The sequence below is a fragment of the Tamandua tetradactyla genome, chromosome 13, assembly GCF_023851605.1.
Source record: "Tamandua tetradactyla isolate mTamTet1 chromosome 13, mTamTet1.pri, whole genome shotgun sequence".
In the NCBI taxonomy this organism is placed as follows: domain Eukaryota; kingdom Metazoa; phylum Chordata; class Mammalia; order Pilosa; family Myrmecophagidae; genus Tamandua; species Tamandua tetradactyla.
This window is the reverse complement of record NC_135339.1, coordinates 57,240,383-57,259,697: the sequence shown is the minus strand read 5'-3', so window position 1 is coordinate 57,259,697 and position 19,315 is coordinate 57,240,383. Positions and strand designations below refer to the sequence as shown.

Here is a 19,315-nt window from a genome sequence, read left to right as displayed (position 1 = left end):
TATAATGGAATAGGTACATTAAAAATAAAATGAAGAAAATATAAATACAAGGCAGACACTAATCAAAATAAAGCTGGAGTGGCTATATTAATATCAAAGTATACTTTAGAGCAAAGAAAATTATTAAGGATAAAGAGAGACACTGCACATAACAATAAAAGAGTCAATTCACCAAACTGACATATAATGCTAAATGTGCATGCATCTAATAATGGAGACTCAAATACATGAAGCAAAACCTGACAGAACTAAAAGAAAATGCAGACAAACACAATTATAGTTGGCAACTTCAACATTTCCCCTCCCAGTAACTGATAGAACTAGTAGATAGAAAAACAGTAAGGATATAGAAAAAATTGAACACACATCTCCAACTGGATCTGGCTGACAAAAGAAATTTTCATCAGTTGAGGAACAGTTGAGTAAACCATAACAAACCATAATAAACCAGGGCTGCCATGTACTGCACTCTCCAGAGGGGACTTGCACATTGACTATGAGTGGTGGGTGTACAATCTGCATGGATGCATGTAGTAGTTCTGCCTGCTATAAAATATTATGTGTCCATTAAGAAAAATGAATTCGTTCACTTGGAGGGGTTTCCATTATTTTTGATGGAGAGAAATAACATATAGTAAAATATACATAATGTGATTCCCTTTTCTATAAAACAAACAGGAATATGAATTTACATTATGGATGTAAAAAACAATACATGCATATATGTGTGTGTGTGTGTGTGTGTGTGTTGGCATATGAATATTTGAGAATGTTGATAAATGGAAGGACACTTACTTGGCTGATGGGTATATTTACTTACAGTGGAAGGATACTTACAAGGGGATGGGTGGGATGAATAATTTGGGTGGAAGAAGGAAGAAGAGTACAGAAAAGGAAAAGAAAAATAAAGACTGCCCTTTAAACATATGATCACATTTATGAATTTATATAAAACAAGATGTATGAGTATCTGTAAAAATAATTTTAAAATATCAAATATAAAAAGAGGAGAAAATATTTTCTCTGCTTGTTTAAAACCTTTTAGTGATTTTCCATTGAACTTTAAGTAAAATCCACACTCCTAACCATAACCTACATGAACTGGTCCTCATCTACCTCTCTAACTTTACCTTCTACTACTCTCCTTTTCCCAAGCAAATGACTGTACTCAAGGCCTTTGCAATTGCAGTTTCTACTGCCTAGAATGTTTTTGCCACAAGTCTTTGTCTGACTGTCTTGCTCTCATTATGCAATTCACCTACTAAAGAGCCATCTTCCCCTTCCTCCTCATTAATAGAGCCCAAATTTTAGCTGAGAAAACAGTATGTTTATTTGAAATACTTGATCCCCCTGTATATCTGTAGCTAGGAGTGATACAGTTCTGGCCAATGGGATATAAGCAGAAATTACTAGGCACACGCTCCTGGCAAGCTTTTAAAAAGAGAGAAATTAACTGCCATACTCTAGTTCCCCCTTCCCTTTTTGCATTTTCTAGTCATGACAATATATGTGAGGCTAGACCCAAGATTCTCAAAGTTAGGTCTCCAAACCAGCAGTTACAGGATCACCTGGGACCTTGCTATAACTGCAGCTTTGCTGTATCCCAGACTGAAGGAATCTGAAACTTTGGGCTGGGGCACAGCAATCTGTTTTAACAAGAGGTGATTCTTATGCATGCTAAAGTTTGAACATCCTACCAAACCAGACAATAATAGCCTCAGAGATGGTCAAGAGGTGAAGACTAGAGCACCCATGACTTCATAGAGGCACTGTACCAGATTTGGACTGCCTCCTCCGGACTTTGCATTTATGTGATTAGTAAGCCTAGCTGGTTACCCTACTGTGGTCAGGCTTCTGCTACACGCAACTGAATGCAATTGTAATTGAAAAAAAATCATCTTTTATGGCTCAAATATTCTTTCTCTGAGAGAACTTCCCTTGACTACTCAGCTTATGCCCTACACCTCCAGCAAAGACTTTCTCTATCTTCTATCCTATTTGCTTTTTCTATAGCACACTTCACATCTGGAAATTATCTCAATTACTTGCTTGTTTATTTACTTATAGTTTATTTCCCCCATGCAAGAATGTAAACTTTAGGCAGGTAGGACCTTTGTGTTTGTCTTTGCCGTACTGCTGTATGCTTACACATAATACACATAATGGATGTTCTGTAATTATTTGTTGAATTACTTAAAGAACTATTATATGTTCCATTTAGAACCATGTATTTTTAAAACACTCAAATGATTTATTACAGATAATTTCACAATTTTCAGGAAAAAATTTGTTTGAAAAAGTAACACAGACATGTAAAGAAATATGTACAACACAGAAAGGTCTTCTGTGCTTCCTTGTGAACTTCTGATACCTTACTCTTAAGTAGCCTATCAATTTTAACACCACAAACAACTAATGAACATCCAAAGCTCCACAGAAATAGACTGCATTACTTAGAATTCTTTTTGCAACTCATCTTGCTTATAGATATCATTTTGTGCTGCTTCAATTACAGTGGGAAATTTGTTTAATATCAAAATTTCATATGGCATTTAAACACAAACATTCAAATACAGATAAATTCTGATAAATTTACTTATGAATGCCAGAAGGACACACAATTAGATTTTAACCTATGGGTTAAAACATTCCCTTTACCTATATCCTTACTTTACTCTGTAGGTCTAAGACTAGTATGCAAATAAATAAGGCCTTCGGCGCTAGCTAGTCCATGCAGGGGATATTTGGGGGGCAGGGGAGATACATATTGGGGATTCCCTGGAATTAATTTGGGATTTCTGCTCTCTGCTTGTTCTGGGAGTCTGCCAAGGAGTCCCTATGCTCTTGCAGTGGGAGAGGTGAATTTTCTCTCTTTCACCCTCACTTCATATAAAACTTGTCTGGTCAAACTTTGGAAATCCTTATAGTTGGCTATTATTTTTTTAATGATAATCTGTTATGTAACATTTAAGTAAATTGTTAAATTTTTTTCTCAATGAATCACAGAGAATAATCAAACATAAAGAAAGTGTAATGCTTCCAACTTAGATTCTTGTCCACTTTTCCTTGAAGGGCTCCTAGGATTTAGATGGACTTCCTTGGGGCCAACACTGGAAAAGAAAGCAGCAGAAAAGTGCCAGATAAAGAGTAGAGGCCTGCTCACAGAGGAAAGAAGGAGCTCTGAGATTTGCTAAGACCATGCCCTCACCTCTTCACAGAATCAGGAGAGCAGATAAGATTAAATGGAGTTCCTGGTTCAGGTCCCTTCCAAACCCTTGAAGCTGTAAGACTTAATGTCAGTAGCATCCTAAGTGTAAACTTTTAAGAAGCTGACCTCAATCCTCAACCTGACATGGTAGATTTTCCTTTTTTCTTTTCCAGTGAAATAACCTCTTATGAAAGGCAATGACCATCAGTTTCCATTTGAGTAACTTCAATCTGGCATTGCATCAGAACCAGCATCAATTGTACCAGCCTCACTTTAGTAATGACAACAGTCCATACAACACTCTTAACTATGCATCATAACTACCTGGGGAGTTAGTTGAAGATAATGCGGTTTCTGGAGCTCCACTCAGAGGTTCTGATTCAACAGTTTTAAGATGGAATCTAGGACTGTATTTTCAACAAAACTCTCCAGGTAATTCTGATTGAGGAAGTATGAGGCCCACAATTTGAGAAACACTGGCCTTGAGAGGAGAGGTCAGAATTCCCAGAATAAGATGGTGACCCAAGAGCTGCCAGGGTAGACAGTGACTCAAGACAGCCAGACTGCCCAAAGGGTCCTCCTTGAGGAAACCTCTAGTGAGCAGGTCATCTAGGCTTGTCCTCAAAGATCAGGGAATGAATCTCCATGGTGTCCAACTCCATAAATGAACTCGCACTTGGCTTGACTTCAGGAGAAGCAGCAACATCCCCAAAGTTCCAAAAACGTTTTGGCTGCTTCTTCTCTGGGGCTCAAAATACAATCCTTTCCTTTTCTCTACTACTGTTTCACTGATGTCGACTTAAGGAAGCCAAATAGACCCATACAGATAATATGTTGCTTGGGTATGGGTGAATATATACAGCTAAAGCAAATTCTGTCTGAGGAAATTCAGAAGAGTGAATTCCAGTTTGATAAACAGCATCAATAACTGAGTGTATATCAGTATATGGCATCTGGATGGGAAATCCTGCGACCTAGACCAAAGACAAAATACAGAAACCCACATTACAATCAGAAAAGAATTCTGGTATCACTGTATGCAAGAAGATCACAGCCACCTCAAATAAATGGTATTAATAAAATAATATTAACCTTTTGTGAGTGCTCTCTATGTTCTAGGTACAGTTTCAAATGCTTCATATAATATTTAATGCTCAAACAACCCTATGAAGTAGGTTCTATTATTATCCCTACTTTACACATAGAGATGGGCAAAGCTGGGTCCATCTGATGTCAGAGCCTTACACTTAACATTCCATACACTTGTACACTTTCTAGAATAGCAAACTGCCTGAAGGAAATAACTTAATCCTAAAAATGAAGGATTTAAGTGAGAATTTTTGAATAATTTATTCAATATTGATTGAATTTATATTTATTAATTACTATGTGTTGGGAATAAAGGATAGTAGAACATAGTTCCATGTACTATTTTCTTACTGTAATAATACACAGTCAACAATTACAATCTCTTTCAAGATTTAGATTACTTACTTAAGAGACTTTTCCTTAAATCTGTTCATGTGTTCTTCCCATTTCGATCCTTAGTACACCATTCTTCCCCCTAGCCAAGTATTTACTTATCAGACTATATTGCAATGACCTCTTTTCTGGTCTGTCACTCTAATATGCCCCTAGTCTCTGTGATTGCATGGGATTGTAACTGTCTTGTTCACTGCCAAAACCCCAGAGCACAATGCCTGCCATATAGAATAAAAATAATAATATTTGTTAATGTGCTGAGTACCATTCTAAGTATTAACTCATTTCATCCTCACCACAGCCACCAAACAGATGACTATTTGTAGCCCTGTTCATCTTATTGGATAGAGTAGAACGTAATTTGCTTTCTAGTAAAAAAGTAAGGTAATTTACCCTAGGTCAAAGATAGTGAGTGATTAAGGCAGGATTTGGACCCAGGCTGCAAGGTTCAACCAGGTTTATGATTGCCAACTGTGCATTATTAAAGAGTCAGATAATTTTACATAGATGCTCCAATTTTACATATTTAACCTTGATTTATATTCAACTATGCTTTGCTTATTTGTTTAACCTCTAATTCTATTAAAAACAAATCAAAACAAAACAGAAAACTTCCTATTCATGATTAGTAGTGACTGCAGACCACTCCCTGGCAGCCTAAGGACTGAAATCCACAGTCCCTTAACTCCCAGGAGGAACTTCCTTCCTTCCCTCAAGGAGTTTTCCCGAGAAGACAGCGCTAGTCTTTTGGTTGGTTGGGGGAAAGAATCTTACTTTTGGGAAGCTGTGGCTTCCAAAAACCCACTGGGCCAGCTCAGAGGGAGAAGGTGAGGAGCTGCCCAGAGCTGGGGGTAGGAGAGAGGAAGGAAAGGTGCACTTTAATAATGTACTGAATGCCCACCATGTTTGGTTACGGACTTGTTGAGTTGGAGGTGACTTTTAATTACCTAAGAATATGTCGAATGGGCTGATGAACATGTAGGAGTGGAGGTCAGGAAGAGAGGTCTAGGCTGAGTGTATAAACTTGGGAGAAATTAGTATATAGAAGATATTAAAGCTTGACCAGAGTCCTCTCGCCCAGAACCAAGGGCAGTGAATTCAATCTATTACTACCATCCAGAGATCATAGTTGCACGGTAGTTTCCTTCTGGACATGTTTTTCCCAAAATTTGTAGTTCACACATCATAACAAATATGACTGGCTGCAGGAAAACGTCATACAGTGTTTCTTGTTAATAGTTGTTCACCACATTTAAAATTTTTTGGTCTATAAATAAATGCATTTTAAGGCCATCACCCTATCTTCTAGGATCAAGATAAAGAACATTGCAGGAATATTTAAGATTGCAATTAGCTGGCAATTACAGCATAGACAAAACAAATGTCACTGATACATTAAATCACATACAGACCCAATAAAATTGCAGCAGTTTTTCAAATTCACTTTCTTCTTCAGATGAGACAACGCTTCCTGTTCCAAGTTCTAGCTTAGGGAGGATTTGCCTCAAAATAGAAGTACACTGACGATTCCAACGTGTTGGCTGTTTAGGTCGCCATTCCATCATTTTACATTTTAGAGTTCTTTCAATCCTGAGTCAAAGATTTTATGACAAATTACCACTCATTTAATAAATGTGATAAGATTTCTGTTATTTTTATTCAAGTATGAGAATGATGTTTTTTAGACTTCCGAGGAAATCAGACTTCCATAGTTAGGGGGGTCTATCATCATTTGCATTAATCAAGTTGGGGAGAAGGAGGATTTTGTTTGGTTTGGTAAGGCAAGAAGCCTGCTGGGTAGCTTGTAATTAGCTCTCAAAGGCACATCTGTTTTCCAAGTTACCTGTGTAGGCAGCTGCCTACTTGGTGTGATTTGAGAACATCTGCAGTCTTATTATGGGGTTGACATTCCTACAGCTCCAAAACCCTCCTTTGACATGGAATATTGTGTTTCCTAGAAATTAACTTTACAAAGATTCAGATATCTGGCCTGTGATGATATCAGCAGGGATGGGCTTATTAGATCAGCTAACTCATTGAGCAAAGTTGGGAGGAAATGAGGCACTGGATTGGAAAGTATGATGATCTACTTCCCATACCAGAATGTAAGCTCCATAAAGTAGGAAGTTTTGCCTGTATGCCCATCCCCTAGAACACTGCCAGGAGATGAGCTGTGCTGGACAAGGGATGGAAAGGTGCCATAGTGTGGGTTGTTTGATGGGACCCTCTATGTAGGATGATTGTGTAACTGATTCATAACAAGTGTGTTATACAGAAGAAGCCGCCAGGAGTCTCCTCTTTGACATCACAGTGCAAATACATAGCTTGCATTACACAGAAGGTGTCAGAGAGGGGTATGCATCAGTATTGCCTGTAGGACTTCATTAAGTACTTCACCTCCAGATAGTAATCCAACAATTCTGGTCTGGTCTAGTTTCAGAAACAATTCTGATGAAAATCAGAAATTAAGGACCATTTCTCTAATGAATTTCTTCCTTTTTTTATTAGGACTGGGGAAGGGGGAGGGAGAATGAAAGGTGATAGATGTGTGTGTCTTTAGGGGGTGTTGCCCAGGAGTGGCAGTATGATGTTTCTACCATCAAATTTGGATTTTTACCTTTCCCCAAGTCATGAACCATTTACCATCATGTCCTTCCAAGAAATGTTAGCTCCTGCATTATGACTGCTGTAGGCTCAACAGGCACTTGCACTGAGAACTTTTCAACAGTATGTTTCCCAGGGGCAACCATGTATAACTTAGACTCTCCTTTCAAGGGGTGCTGGGATGGCAGGGGGGCTGCTTTTCTGTGCATGTACCAAGAAACATATGATTCAATAGCACAAACTATTACAGTCTCCCTTTACATGCTCCTGTTGCTGAATCTAACAGATATTTTGAGAGACTAGGTTAGAGGATTAAAAGATCGATGAATGAGAAGTGAAGGAGAAAATGCGATAATCATAACATGTAAATAAAGATCATACCTGTTCTTTAGATCTTCTACCATACTTTTATTAGTATCAGAATATTTTATTTCTTTAGGCTGAAATATAGGCAAGTGAATGTTAGGAAAGCCTTTATGGTACCATCTTTATACCACAGTCCCTCCGGGAGTGCTAGTATAATAAAGAGGAAACCCAACCCAGTCTCATGTGGCAAAAACATGCAATCACATGTAAAACATAGATCACAGTATTGCCTTTGACTGCAATACCGTCATGCCACAGCAAAGGAGGCGGAATAGAGTTACAAAAGTAGATATTCTTTTTCAGGGGTAAGACATAGCTGCTGTCCCCATTAATTTACTCAAACAAGCATTTGACATACTATAAAATCTCTGATAGTTACACTTGTCTCTTCGCTTACAGTGTAACTTTGACTAAATTATTTAGCTTCTAAAACACAGGTGATAATAGAGCCTATTTTACTGGGCTCTTGTAAAGATTTTAAAATAAAGTAATATATATAAAGCTTGGCACAGAATGAACACTCAATAAACATTAGATATTATGATCATTACTCTGTTAACATGGTTTGTCCTCTCCCTTCCTTGACTGTGTATTCTGTCAATTTCAATAAGGAGCAACCAGGTCTTTGTACGTGCATATACACACATACACACACTCACACACTCACACACACAAGGTCCATTTCCATTTCCGCTGTCTCCAAGCCTGTGCTCCAGCAGCAAGGAGCAATGCTCTATCACATTCCCCTTCTAGACAAGAGACCTGGAAAGAGGAGAAGATTTGTCAAGCTCCCCTAACACTCTGCTTTCCCTCCCCCATGCAAGGGCTCACATGGATAAGAGTGTGGACTGAGTTTGGACAGTTTTTCCTTTGTGTATGTCCATCGTCTGAAGAACAGAGGCAGCTACAGTGGCAGAGACATATGTTTTTCCCTTATGAGTAGAATTAGGGCAGTGCAAAAAGGAGACAACACTTGATAGACCTCTAAGTCCAAGAGTAGTTCAGGATTGATTGAGAAGGCTCAGCCGGTCAAGTGATAACTAAGCCTGTGGTTCTCACAGTATGGTCCTCTAAACAGCAACTTCAGACCTGGGAATGTGTTTAAAATGCAAATTCTCAGCCCCACCCTCATACTTGCCATGGTAGATTGAATTGTGTCCCCAAAAAGATATATTGAAGTCTATACACCCTCCCCCCACCCCAGCCTGTGAATGTGACCTTATTTAGAAATAGGGTCATTGCAGATGCAATGAGTTGAGTTAAAATTAGGTCATGCTGGAGTAGGGTGGACCCTTAATTCAACATGACTGGTGTCCTTATAAGAAGGGGATAAGAGACCCAGACAGGCATAAGGGAGAATTACATGTGATGATGGAAGCAGAGATTGAAGTGCTGCAGTTTCAAGCTAAAGAACACCAAGGATTGGTTGTGAACCACCAGAGGTTAGAAAGAGGTAAGGAAGCATTCTCCCCTACAGGTTTCAGAGGGAACTTAGCCCTACCAACACCTTGCTTTGGACTTCTAGTTTCTAGAACTGTAAGACAATAAATTTCTGTTGTTTTAAGACACCTAGATTGTGGTACTGGTCGTGGCAGCCTCAGGAAACTAATACATCCACTGAATCAGAAATTTAGGGGATGAGGCCCAGAAATCTGTTTCTCAAGATGCCCTCCAGATGATTCTGAGGTATGCCTTAGTTGGAGAACCACTAGATTAGAGAATGGTTTCAGACACAGGGAGTTTCTCCACAATAAGAGTATAGCAGGAGATAGAGTTAGTATATAAAGAGGAATACTGACTCCATCGTCAAGTTGTGGGGGTCAGCAGCTATCTCAGATAGGAGAGGTAGAATGAATTCCCTGATTGTTGCCAATCACCACTCCCTTCCCCTCAACTCTTACAGATTATTTAGGATACCTTCAAGCCTGAAAAAGAGGGGTCTTGTCAGCCTGAGTTATATTGATTCAAAACATTTATGGGATATTTGTCCACTTTTTATTCCCTTTTCTGGAAAAGATCCTCCCTCCCTCCCTCCCTCCTTCCTTCCTTCCTTTCTTTCTTGGAACTCATGTACTTCAAAACTTCAAGAGGGTTTCCCAGGTAAACCCCTTTAGGAGTATCCACATTCTCATCAAGCACACTCCAATCTATGTTCTCAATTGTGTGTTACAGACTGTGTTCACAGTGGTTTATTCTGGGATGTATGTGGCAAGATGAAACATTAAGGGCCCTTTACACACAGGGAAGAAATCAGTAGAGAGATACAACTCTAAGGCAACTATGTGTTTTATATTTATATAAAATACGGCAGAGCTTTAGTTTCTATCCTCAGCCAGAATGGCTTTTCAAGACAGATTTTGATGATGGCAACCCTTAATTTAGTGATGTTGGTTTCTGATCGCCCTGAGTATGAAGGCTAAATTCTTACCAGGACTCTGCTCACAACTCAGCTCATCTCTGCTCACTCCCTGGCAGCAGCCAAACTGGTCCATAAGCTCCTTAATTGGCATCTTCTTGCCTCAGCAGGCCTTGCACCCACTGTTCCTACTCTCTGCTGGGATCATTCTATTCCCCGCTTTTCATCTACGCCAGCTCCTATTCACCTTTCCTGACCCAGCTTGCTTATCACTATCTTCCAGAAAGCTCCTGCAACTCTTTCTCCCCTCAAGTTCTCCTGCAGTGTACTCCCAAAGCACATTCACTTGTTCTGCTATAGCATTTATCATTTCACTGCAATTACTTCCCTCCCCTGTTTCTTCCTTTAAAACACAAGTTCCAAGAACACTGAGACATGTCTGTCTTTTTCCTTGTGGTACCTACATCTAACATAGTGCTGACTCATAGCACTGAAAATTACCTGAATGAAAAAAAGAATGGTGAAATATTAAACAACAACAAAAACCCTCATCTCTAAATAGTTCATTCTCACATAGATCATAGTCACAGTTGTGGGATGGGAAAGGAAGAAAGACTATGGATGCGGTTGATGTGATTCATTCAAGAGTAAAAAGCACATTTCCCCTTCTTCAAAATGACTTTTATAAACAGGAAATATAAAAATATGCTCACATGCTTGCAGGTGCATGGAGAATATCTAAAAAGATGCACAAAAACCTAGTGACTGGTTATTTCTTAGGGAGTAGGAAAATGATGTTGAAAGGGAGAGAAACTCTCTCACTTTATAAGCCCTGGTCTTGTTTGATTTTTTCTTCCACGAACCATGCATTCTTTTTTGCTATTGTGAACTGTCTCAAATTCACAGGCAAACAGACAGGATAATGCAATGAGAATCCACCCAACATACCTACCATCCAGCTATATCTACTCTTTGCATTCTTTCATATTCGTTTTAATTTTTTTTCAAAATAAGTAAAACAGGGCAGGCCATGGTGGCTCAGCAGGCAGAGTTCTTGCCTGCCATGCCAGAGACCTGGGTTCTATTCCCAGTGCCCGCCTATGCAAAAAAAAAAAAAGTAAAACATTACAGATAAACTTGAAGTACTCTGTATACTGCTTCGTGATCTCATTCCTGTTCTTTTTAGTCCTCTGCATACCTGAATTTGGTATTATCATTCCCAGGAATGTTTTAGACTATTGCTATATATCTATATATTCATAAATAATATGTAGTTTTCAAGCCCCTTGTAAATGTTTTTTTAGTGTGTTTGTTTTCTTTTTGCATGGGTAGGCACCAGGAATTGAACCTGCGTCTCCGGCAAGGCAGGCGAGAATTCTGCCACTGAGCCACTGTTGTACTGTCATGTAAATGGTTTTGTACTGTATGTCCCATTCCACATCTCCCTTATTTTGCCTCACATTTTATTTTTTAACATTCATCTACAGTGACATGCATGGCTCTAAGTCAACTTTTGCCTGTACAATGGAATCATCCCAGGGCTTTAAAAAAACACGTGTGGGTTCTATCCTTAGAGAATCTGATGCACAGCCAAGTTGGGAACTATGTTAAATTAGTTCATACATTATTTCTACTGCATTATTATTTTAAGATTTCATTGTATGAGTACTCAAGTATTCATTTTGTTGTTGATGAACTGTTTCAAAATTTTTGCTATTTGAAGCAGTTCTAAAAATGCACATTGTTGTACTTGTCTGCCTGTGCATATGTATATAAGTCCCCCTAGGGTATATACTTAGAAGTTGGATTGGTGGATTAAAGTTGGATTGGTGGATTAAAGGTTGAATATCTTCAGCTTTACCAGATACCATCATACTGTTTTCCAAAATGTTTATAGCAATTTATGCTCCCACCACTTTTCTGCCTCTTTGCCAACACTTGGTATGAATATACATTTTTAAAAGTTTTGCCAATCTTATGCATATGAAATAATATCATTATTTTAAATTTTATTTCCTTGATTACATGTGAGGTTGAGCATTTGAGTTCCTACTTCTATGAATAGTATTTTGCTTATTTTTTCTATTCTATTTCTTTTATCCTCTCTCTCTTTCTCTGTGGGCTCACAGCTCCTAGTTTCTGGGTTTTGCAATTGCCTGCATTTCCTATCTTAAGGTTCTCAAGCCAGAAACAGCTGTCAATATGGTCCAGAGGCAAAAGTGACCCACTAGCAGAGCCATCTGGTGATTAAGTTGGTTCCTTGTCTAAGGGCTGTGCTTTGGTATCCCGCCTCCTAGCATTTTTAGTGCTACAACCCTAGCCAGCGAGTCTGCAGGAGCCCCTCCCTGCCCTACCCACTGCCCCCATCTTCTTTCAAAATATGGGATTAGAGGAGTTCTATCCCAGTCCGTGGCTTCAAAAAGTGAGACTGGCTCTGGTTCCCATCCATTCAGGAAGCATTTTCAGATTTTGCGGCCACAGCTGCTTCAGCTCCACTAACTGCTAGTGTTTCTGTTCTGTTTCTAGTTCATGCAATAGCTATCATGGTATGGAGACCAGACAATCCTTTATGTTTTTTAGATTTTATCATTGCCATAGATATGGAGCAGAAGGACTACTAGGTCAAAGTAAGAATTTACTACACTATCTTGAATACTTTATGATAAAAAATATTAAAGTTTTATATTAAAATTTAAATTCACATTTGAGATGATAGTTGCTTTGTAATTTTCCTTTTCTGCAGGTAGAGGAGAATGACCAGAGTAAACCAAACATGGGCTGGATGGCAGAGAAACCTAGTTTCTTATTAACATTTGCCAAATAATTCAATAAGAATCAGCTATTTAAACATAACAGGACCTGTCCACCCAAGTAAGCCGGGACTAGAACCAATGACAACTGTCATAGACACACCTTGAAAAATATGATTTACCTGTACGCTTTGTGCTTTCATCCCTTGGAAATTTTTTGGAAGGAACTGTTTCCAGAAACTTTCCTTTGAATAGTCAAAATGTACAGACATTGGTGCATTATTTTGTTGAATATTAAACCAGACCTATAGAAAATATTAACCTAAAATCAGTGTAGGCCTATAGCAGCACAAGGCCTATGGCTGGCAAGCAGAGAGCAAAAGTTCACAGTTTTAATACCCAACAAAGTGGCAGAAGTCAAGGAAGGTGATGACGCAGGAGGTAGAGAGATTCCAGGGTTATGTCAACATTAGATTGCTCATTGGTTCTTAACCCTGGAAGCACTACAGAATCACCTGGAAGCTAGAGATAAAAGACTGAAATACAGGACCCATATTCAGAGACTCTGATTTTTTTTCAAAGCTCTTCTGGTGATTCTAATGCATAGCTATTGTGGAGAAGCACTGGTTTGACTTTTTGAGAACTAAAATAACATTTTTTCCCCATATACTTACATTTCCATCATCAAACAAACAGTCTACACTTTGTAAGGGACAAAATGGGTCAAACTGCTTATGACATTGTCCACTCAGTGGATTCCAAAGCAAATATTCATCAGTTTCTTGAGTTAATACATAAGCCACGTGTCCCTATGTGATGAAAAAATTTAAAGTCGTTTTTGATGGATGACTGGTTTAACTCATTTCTGTATATGGAAATTATAAGGTAAGTATGTGACATTTTTGATTTCTGAAAGACGTTTTAGGCTTTTATTTAAAGAAACAAAAACAAAACCCCAAACCACAGAAATCCTTAGGCCTGGATTAGCATGAGGATTCAGATGAAAATTTCAGACCCATGCTGCCATACATGGTCCTGTAGGGTGTGCCTTTATGGTAAGGAAATAAGTTGTTCTATCAAAGTCAGTATGTTATGAAGATTTCCCAAGAGATAGTGCCTAAAGTATTTTGACAGAAGGATACCTTTGTCTAATTCACACAAAAGTGCCATATATGCTCACGCTGCTATACTGGGAGACTGAGGGTGAACCATCACATGCAGTTAGGGAATGGAGACAGGCTTAGGGCTTTGAAAAAAAAAATGACATAAAAAGGTGACAAATCAAGTCTGAGAACAAGCTTTGGAATTAGAAGCTAGAGAGAAAGTATACAGAAGAACTGTTTGAGAAATACTCATTTTTTTTTTTTATTATTTGCTCTACACTTACCTTTTGTAGAGTAAAACTTTCTTAGCAAAGATAAAAAATCCAGGTAATAATAATTAGATAAATAGAAAAAGACCATTTAACATTTATTGAGCTCTTATATTTACCAGGCACTGTGCAGGGCATTCACACTAATTTTCTCATTTAATTCACTTTAAAAGAGAGGGATGGTTATTTATGAAGATGATTCTTTCAGATGAAGAATCAGAGGTTAAGGGGCTTGTCCAGGCTAACAGTAAATGGCATTATTCCTGTTTTGTGAGGAGATCCTGAGGCTCAAAGAAGGAAATATGACTGAGATCATACAGTTAGTAAATGGCCTTGCAGGCTTTTGAACACGTCTGGCCCTAAACCCATAGGTCTTAACACTTGGCTGTGTAGCCTGGTTTACCTAATCCAGGGCTCTTGCTCTTTATTACTGTGCCTGTCTTTTTACAGTAAAGAAAAGGGCTTCACCTCACCAGTGCCCCTGAATTGCAAGCATGAACTGCTGTTTCTAAAGGTGTAGGCTCACAGGTACATATGCAAGTTTGCTGAAATATTGTTGACAGCTTACTGCCATCTATTGGCACCTAAACCTACAGCAGGTAATCATTTGGGAAATTAACCACAGGCTTTTAGCTAACAAACTCAACACAGAAATAATAAGATATCTTGAGGGAAAATAGTTAAATAAGTGACCATGACAAAAACCATAAGGCAATGGTGGTACTTGTCAAGATATTTAAGATAGTGCAAGAAATAGTCAAAAGGGGGCAGATTTCTGAAGGTATGAAGGGAGCAGTAGTATATAAATTAAATAAAAAATTTTAAGGTAAGCATGAATTTCTGATCCATTTCTCCGTAGATTAAAAACAGGGGCAATGGAAAGTGGAGAGCTGTATTTCTTAAAGATCATAAATATTGTTTAAGAAACATATAATGATGATGATGACAATGACAACCACCACTACCACTATCACTAAAATAACCACTACCAGCACCACCACCCGTTTTATTGAGTAGTTTCCATTTGCAAGGTGCTGTTCTCAATGCCTTGCACATACTATGTTATTCAATATTCCAAGTAGCTGTATCAAATAGTACTCTTATTAGTATTATTTTAGAGAGGAGTAAAACAAAAGGAACTAATTCCTTACATTGCAGAAAATTTAATTGTTTGCCCATGAAATTCTTAATTAGCTTGTGAAAAGATGAAAACTTGGGGTTGAAATCTTTTAAACTCGCAGCTGAAATCTGATTTAATTTTGCTTGCACTTTTTATAAATATTAACTGTAGCACTTACTTCCAATGGTGAGGTTCCCAGAAGAACCAAGGCTCTCTTTCCAAAATACAGAAAGAAATTGCAAAGAAGTATGGCATGCTCTTCTTTATTTCCAACAGCCAAACTGATGCAGCGCTAAGGCAAAATAAATGCAACATTAAGGATGAAAAGAGGGGAAAAGGGAATTGAGTAATGCAAGCATCCAACAGATTTAGAGTCTATCTACTACTCTCTCCAATTTCAAACACATGTTTTTTTAATCAGGTCACTGAGATGATAGCAATGTGAAAAACTCTGGCTTCTTTTGCCCTGATAAACCATTAGGACATTAGAAGAAGAGAACATTGACTTGGAACAGTGGGGTCACCTTTATTATGGGACACTTAATGTGGTTATTGTGTGTAGTGACCGAATCATTTCTATTCAAAAATAGGGCTTTTTTGTTTAGGATAAACATTCAACTGCCCAAGGCAAACAGGGACCAATGAACTGGTATTTTGAAGAACCTCATCTGATAGGAAATCACACAGTGTTTTGGTCAATGGAGCTACACTCTATCCTGTATCAGAAATATAGCTGAGTTCCTTAAGTCAAGAAGAGGGTGACATATGTGTTGGAACACAATTAAGAAGAGTGATTGAAACTTCTTAAACTGAAAGAGTTAGCAGAGACCTGGATATAAAAGATCAAATACAGGGTGTCTAGTATAGCATTGGTAGCAGGAGAGGAAAAATGCAGTGGACAGAAGACTGGTGGTTTATGGCCTAGTTGTAGTTTACAGTTGTGTTTTGTTTGATCCCCAGAATGTTAAAAATATAATTGGGAAATTTCACATAAAAATCTGGATTCCTGGTTTGGCTTGCAAATTTAAAAGAGTTGGCTACATGAACCCAAATGTATATGTGGGAACAATCCGTTGTTGCTGAGTATCAGCTGCACTATTTACATCAACAAGATGCTCTCCACTCCATTATAATCCCAGAGAAGGAGATGTGTAGCCAGGGAGATGGGGCATGGGCATGAGATGTGCAGAGCCTGGAGGCTCACATGGCAATGACTACTTACTAATTAGTATGGAGGCATTTCAGTGTTTTACCAATTGGTGTGACCAGCTTGATGGTTAGGATTGGGGGTTAGGGAAGATGGCAAGGAGGCCCTCCTGAAAGAAAAGTGTGAATAGGAGAGCCAAGGGCAGAATATCACCAGTCTTCAATGTCAGGCTAAGGAATCTCCCTAAACTGGGTTTCATAAGAAGAGGAGGGAGGTGGATAAGAGGAGGAAACTAACTTTTTCTGAGTACCAGATGCTTTAGATATGTTACTTCATTCAGTTCTTTTAAAATTCTTGTATGATAAACATGAGAAAATAGAGGTTGCAAGAAGTTAAATAACTTATTTTTATTTATTTATAATTAGAATTTGTACTCAGGTTGGTTTAGCCCCAAAGCCCATATTCTTTCTAAATACTCCACTCCTCCTAACTCCTCCACAGCTTGGTGGGATGAGAATTTGGGGGAGAACATTAGAAAAAGTGGTTATGGCTTGATCATTTTCTTTGCCTGTTCACTTTGCTTCAATATATGGGGACAATTTACCAAAAAATTACCCACACTTGGAATTGGCTAAGCAATTTGGAACAGGGTTTTTCTGAAATTTGATATATTTTCAGTTGCTATCAAATAAGAATACACATTAAAATATATTTTAAGAAATAATGTTCATTTTAATATGGTTCACATGTCCAAATTTTAGTGTAGTTTTAAAAATGTGTGGAAAACTTATGTTTATAAATTCGTAGGTGCTTGAATATACAGTGACATCTGAATCCCAAATAAAACATGATGATTGTAATTAGGCCATATAACTGAATCACTAATATCTCTTAGTTACACCTCCCCTGAATTGGAGGCTCAGTTTTTGTAAGGAATCATTTTTCTCAAAATGTTAAATATGCAGAGCTTGTTAACTCAATGGAAAGAAAAATCATTTCAAAGAATTGGAAAAGTATTTATGGAGTTAAATACTTAAAGAGGATTTTTAGAATAGGGTGGAAGGTGGTTCTGGTTACTGCATATTAGGTATGAGAAAATAACTCTTGTGACAATTTAATCAGCTATACATTCATAAGTATTCCACAGTCAAAAAGTTCATGTCAATGGGAAGACATTAGTCAAGCAGAATCCCAAACCTGCAATAACCTGTTGGTTATGGGTCTTGTTTGGGGGTGGAGTGGGGGATGGACTCAGGTTACTAGTATTGGCCTAGATGGTTATTTTTAACTCAGCCTCTTTCAGTGCTCTGCAGGATCATAATGCCCCTGAAGACATTCTGATTAGTTCATATAGTATTAGAAGAGTCTAGAATGAATAGCACCTTTTTGAGTTTATTTGAATTATTTCCATAGGTTGTTATAAAACTGAAAATGATGCATAAAATTATTCAACGCTTTAAAATTTCATGAGGCAAATTACAACCCAAGTGCATAATATTTTTAAAAAGTCTTCCTTAAAAGATAATTGCATACTTTGGGCTATGTTTAACAGGAAAACAGCAACAGTACCACAGCAACACCAGTGGTAAATAATAGGGGGAAGGACAAGAGTTAAAGGGAGGCTTAGATTTTCTATTTGAGAGGGTGTGTTTATTGGTTATCTTTCTCTTGGGAGCAATGAAATTAGCTAGAATTGAGAGCGTTAATGGACTGTTGACTTTGGACATTATACATGATGCCCAATGAATGCAGGTGGCCAAAGGATGGACTGACTGGATAGTACATTGGTGAACAATGGTGTATACATATGAATGAACAGTGGGTGGCTATAAGAAGGAACGAAGTTGTGAGGCATGCAATATTATGAATGGACCTGTGGGACATTTGGTGAGGCAAAATAAGCCAGCAACAAAAGAGCAAATATTGTATGGTCTCATTTATAACCTGGTATTTAGAGATAAGAATGAAGCTGATCAGGTCAGGGTTAAAGTAATTCAGAATACAGGGGAAAGGAAAACACTGTCTACATTTTAGAACCTCATCTACTCTTTGAGACCAAAGGAAGAAAGATTTATTTTGTCCAGAACTTAAATTTTCTATAGCACATAATATAACTCAACCAGTCTGGATAGCTCATTTAAACAACAGAAACACAGGGAGCCCAGACTAAGAATAAGGGCCTTTAATCCTGTATAGCTTAAGATAATGCCTGCACACATCCCAGGGTATATTAAGTAGATAATAAAAAAGTATTAACAAAGTCCTTTGAGGGATAGGAGGAAAATTATTTCTATTTTTTTTTTATTAAACTTTACCAATGGGGAAAACCCTGATACTGTGTCAAACATTAGGGACACCCAAATCACTGCACCAAGTCTTTGATCTTGAGGTTTGCTCTTGTGAAGCCATGTATGTAGTGGAGAAGCTTAGTCTACTTACTGGTATTCCTAAGAATTACTTCTGGAGGACCTCTCTTGTCGCTTACATGTGGCCTCTCTCTCTCTAAGCCCAACTCTACAAATGAAATCATTGCCTTCCCCCTATGTGGGACAGGACATCCAGGGGTGAAAGTCTCCCAGGAGGCATGGGAGATGATTCGCAGGATGAGCCTGGCCCTCACACCATGAGACTGACAATACCATCCTGACCAAAAGGGGGAAAAGAAGTGTAACAAATAAGGTATCACTGGCTGAGAGAGTTCAAATAGAGTTAAGAGGCTACTCTGGACGTCACTCTTACACAAGCTTCAGTTAGACATTGCTACCTATTATAACTTGCCAAACCTCAATCAAAACCATTCCAGCCATTCCTAAAGAACACCTAGGGCATTATATTAGATTCTACAAAGATTCCATGCACTTTGGTAACTTTCCAGAAATCTACAATCTCCAGATGGGTCCCTAGATCCGA

The 19,315-nt window shown here is 38.2% G+C and overlaps 1 protein-coding gene across 8 annotated transcripts in view; it reads right to left on the bottom strand.

Annotated features, from left to right (window-relative positions):
* Nucleotides 1-744: 744 nt before the first annotated feature.
* Nucleotides 745-19,315, bottom strand: part of CC2D2B (coiled-coil and C2 domain containing 2B) — a 153,673-nt gene continuing 135,102 nt past the window's right edge. For 7 of the 8 annotated variants that reach the window (XM_077125557.1, XM_077125562.1, XM_077125560.1 and 4 more), the window contains 6 exons: nucleotides 15,437-15,550; nucleotides 13,441-13,575; nucleotides 12,949-13,071; nucleotides 7,676-7,734; nucleotides 6,103-6,280; nucleotides 745-4,182 (listed from right to left, as the gene is read on the bottom strand). In XM_077125557.1, coding sequence (XP_076981672.1) covers nucleotides 3,994-4,182; nucleotides 6,103-6,280; nucleotides 7,676-7,734; nucleotides 12,949-13,071; nucleotides 13,441-13,575; nucleotides 15,437-15,550 — 798 coding nt within the window. In that variant the 3' untranslated portion in view covers nucleotides 745-3,993. The remainder of the gene's footprint in view (nucleotides 4,183-6,102; nucleotides 6,281-7,675; nucleotides 7,735-12,948; nucleotides 13,072-13,440; nucleotides 13,576-15,436; nucleotides 15,551-19,315) is intronic. The other variant, XR_013161646.1, reaches the window with a different exon arrangement.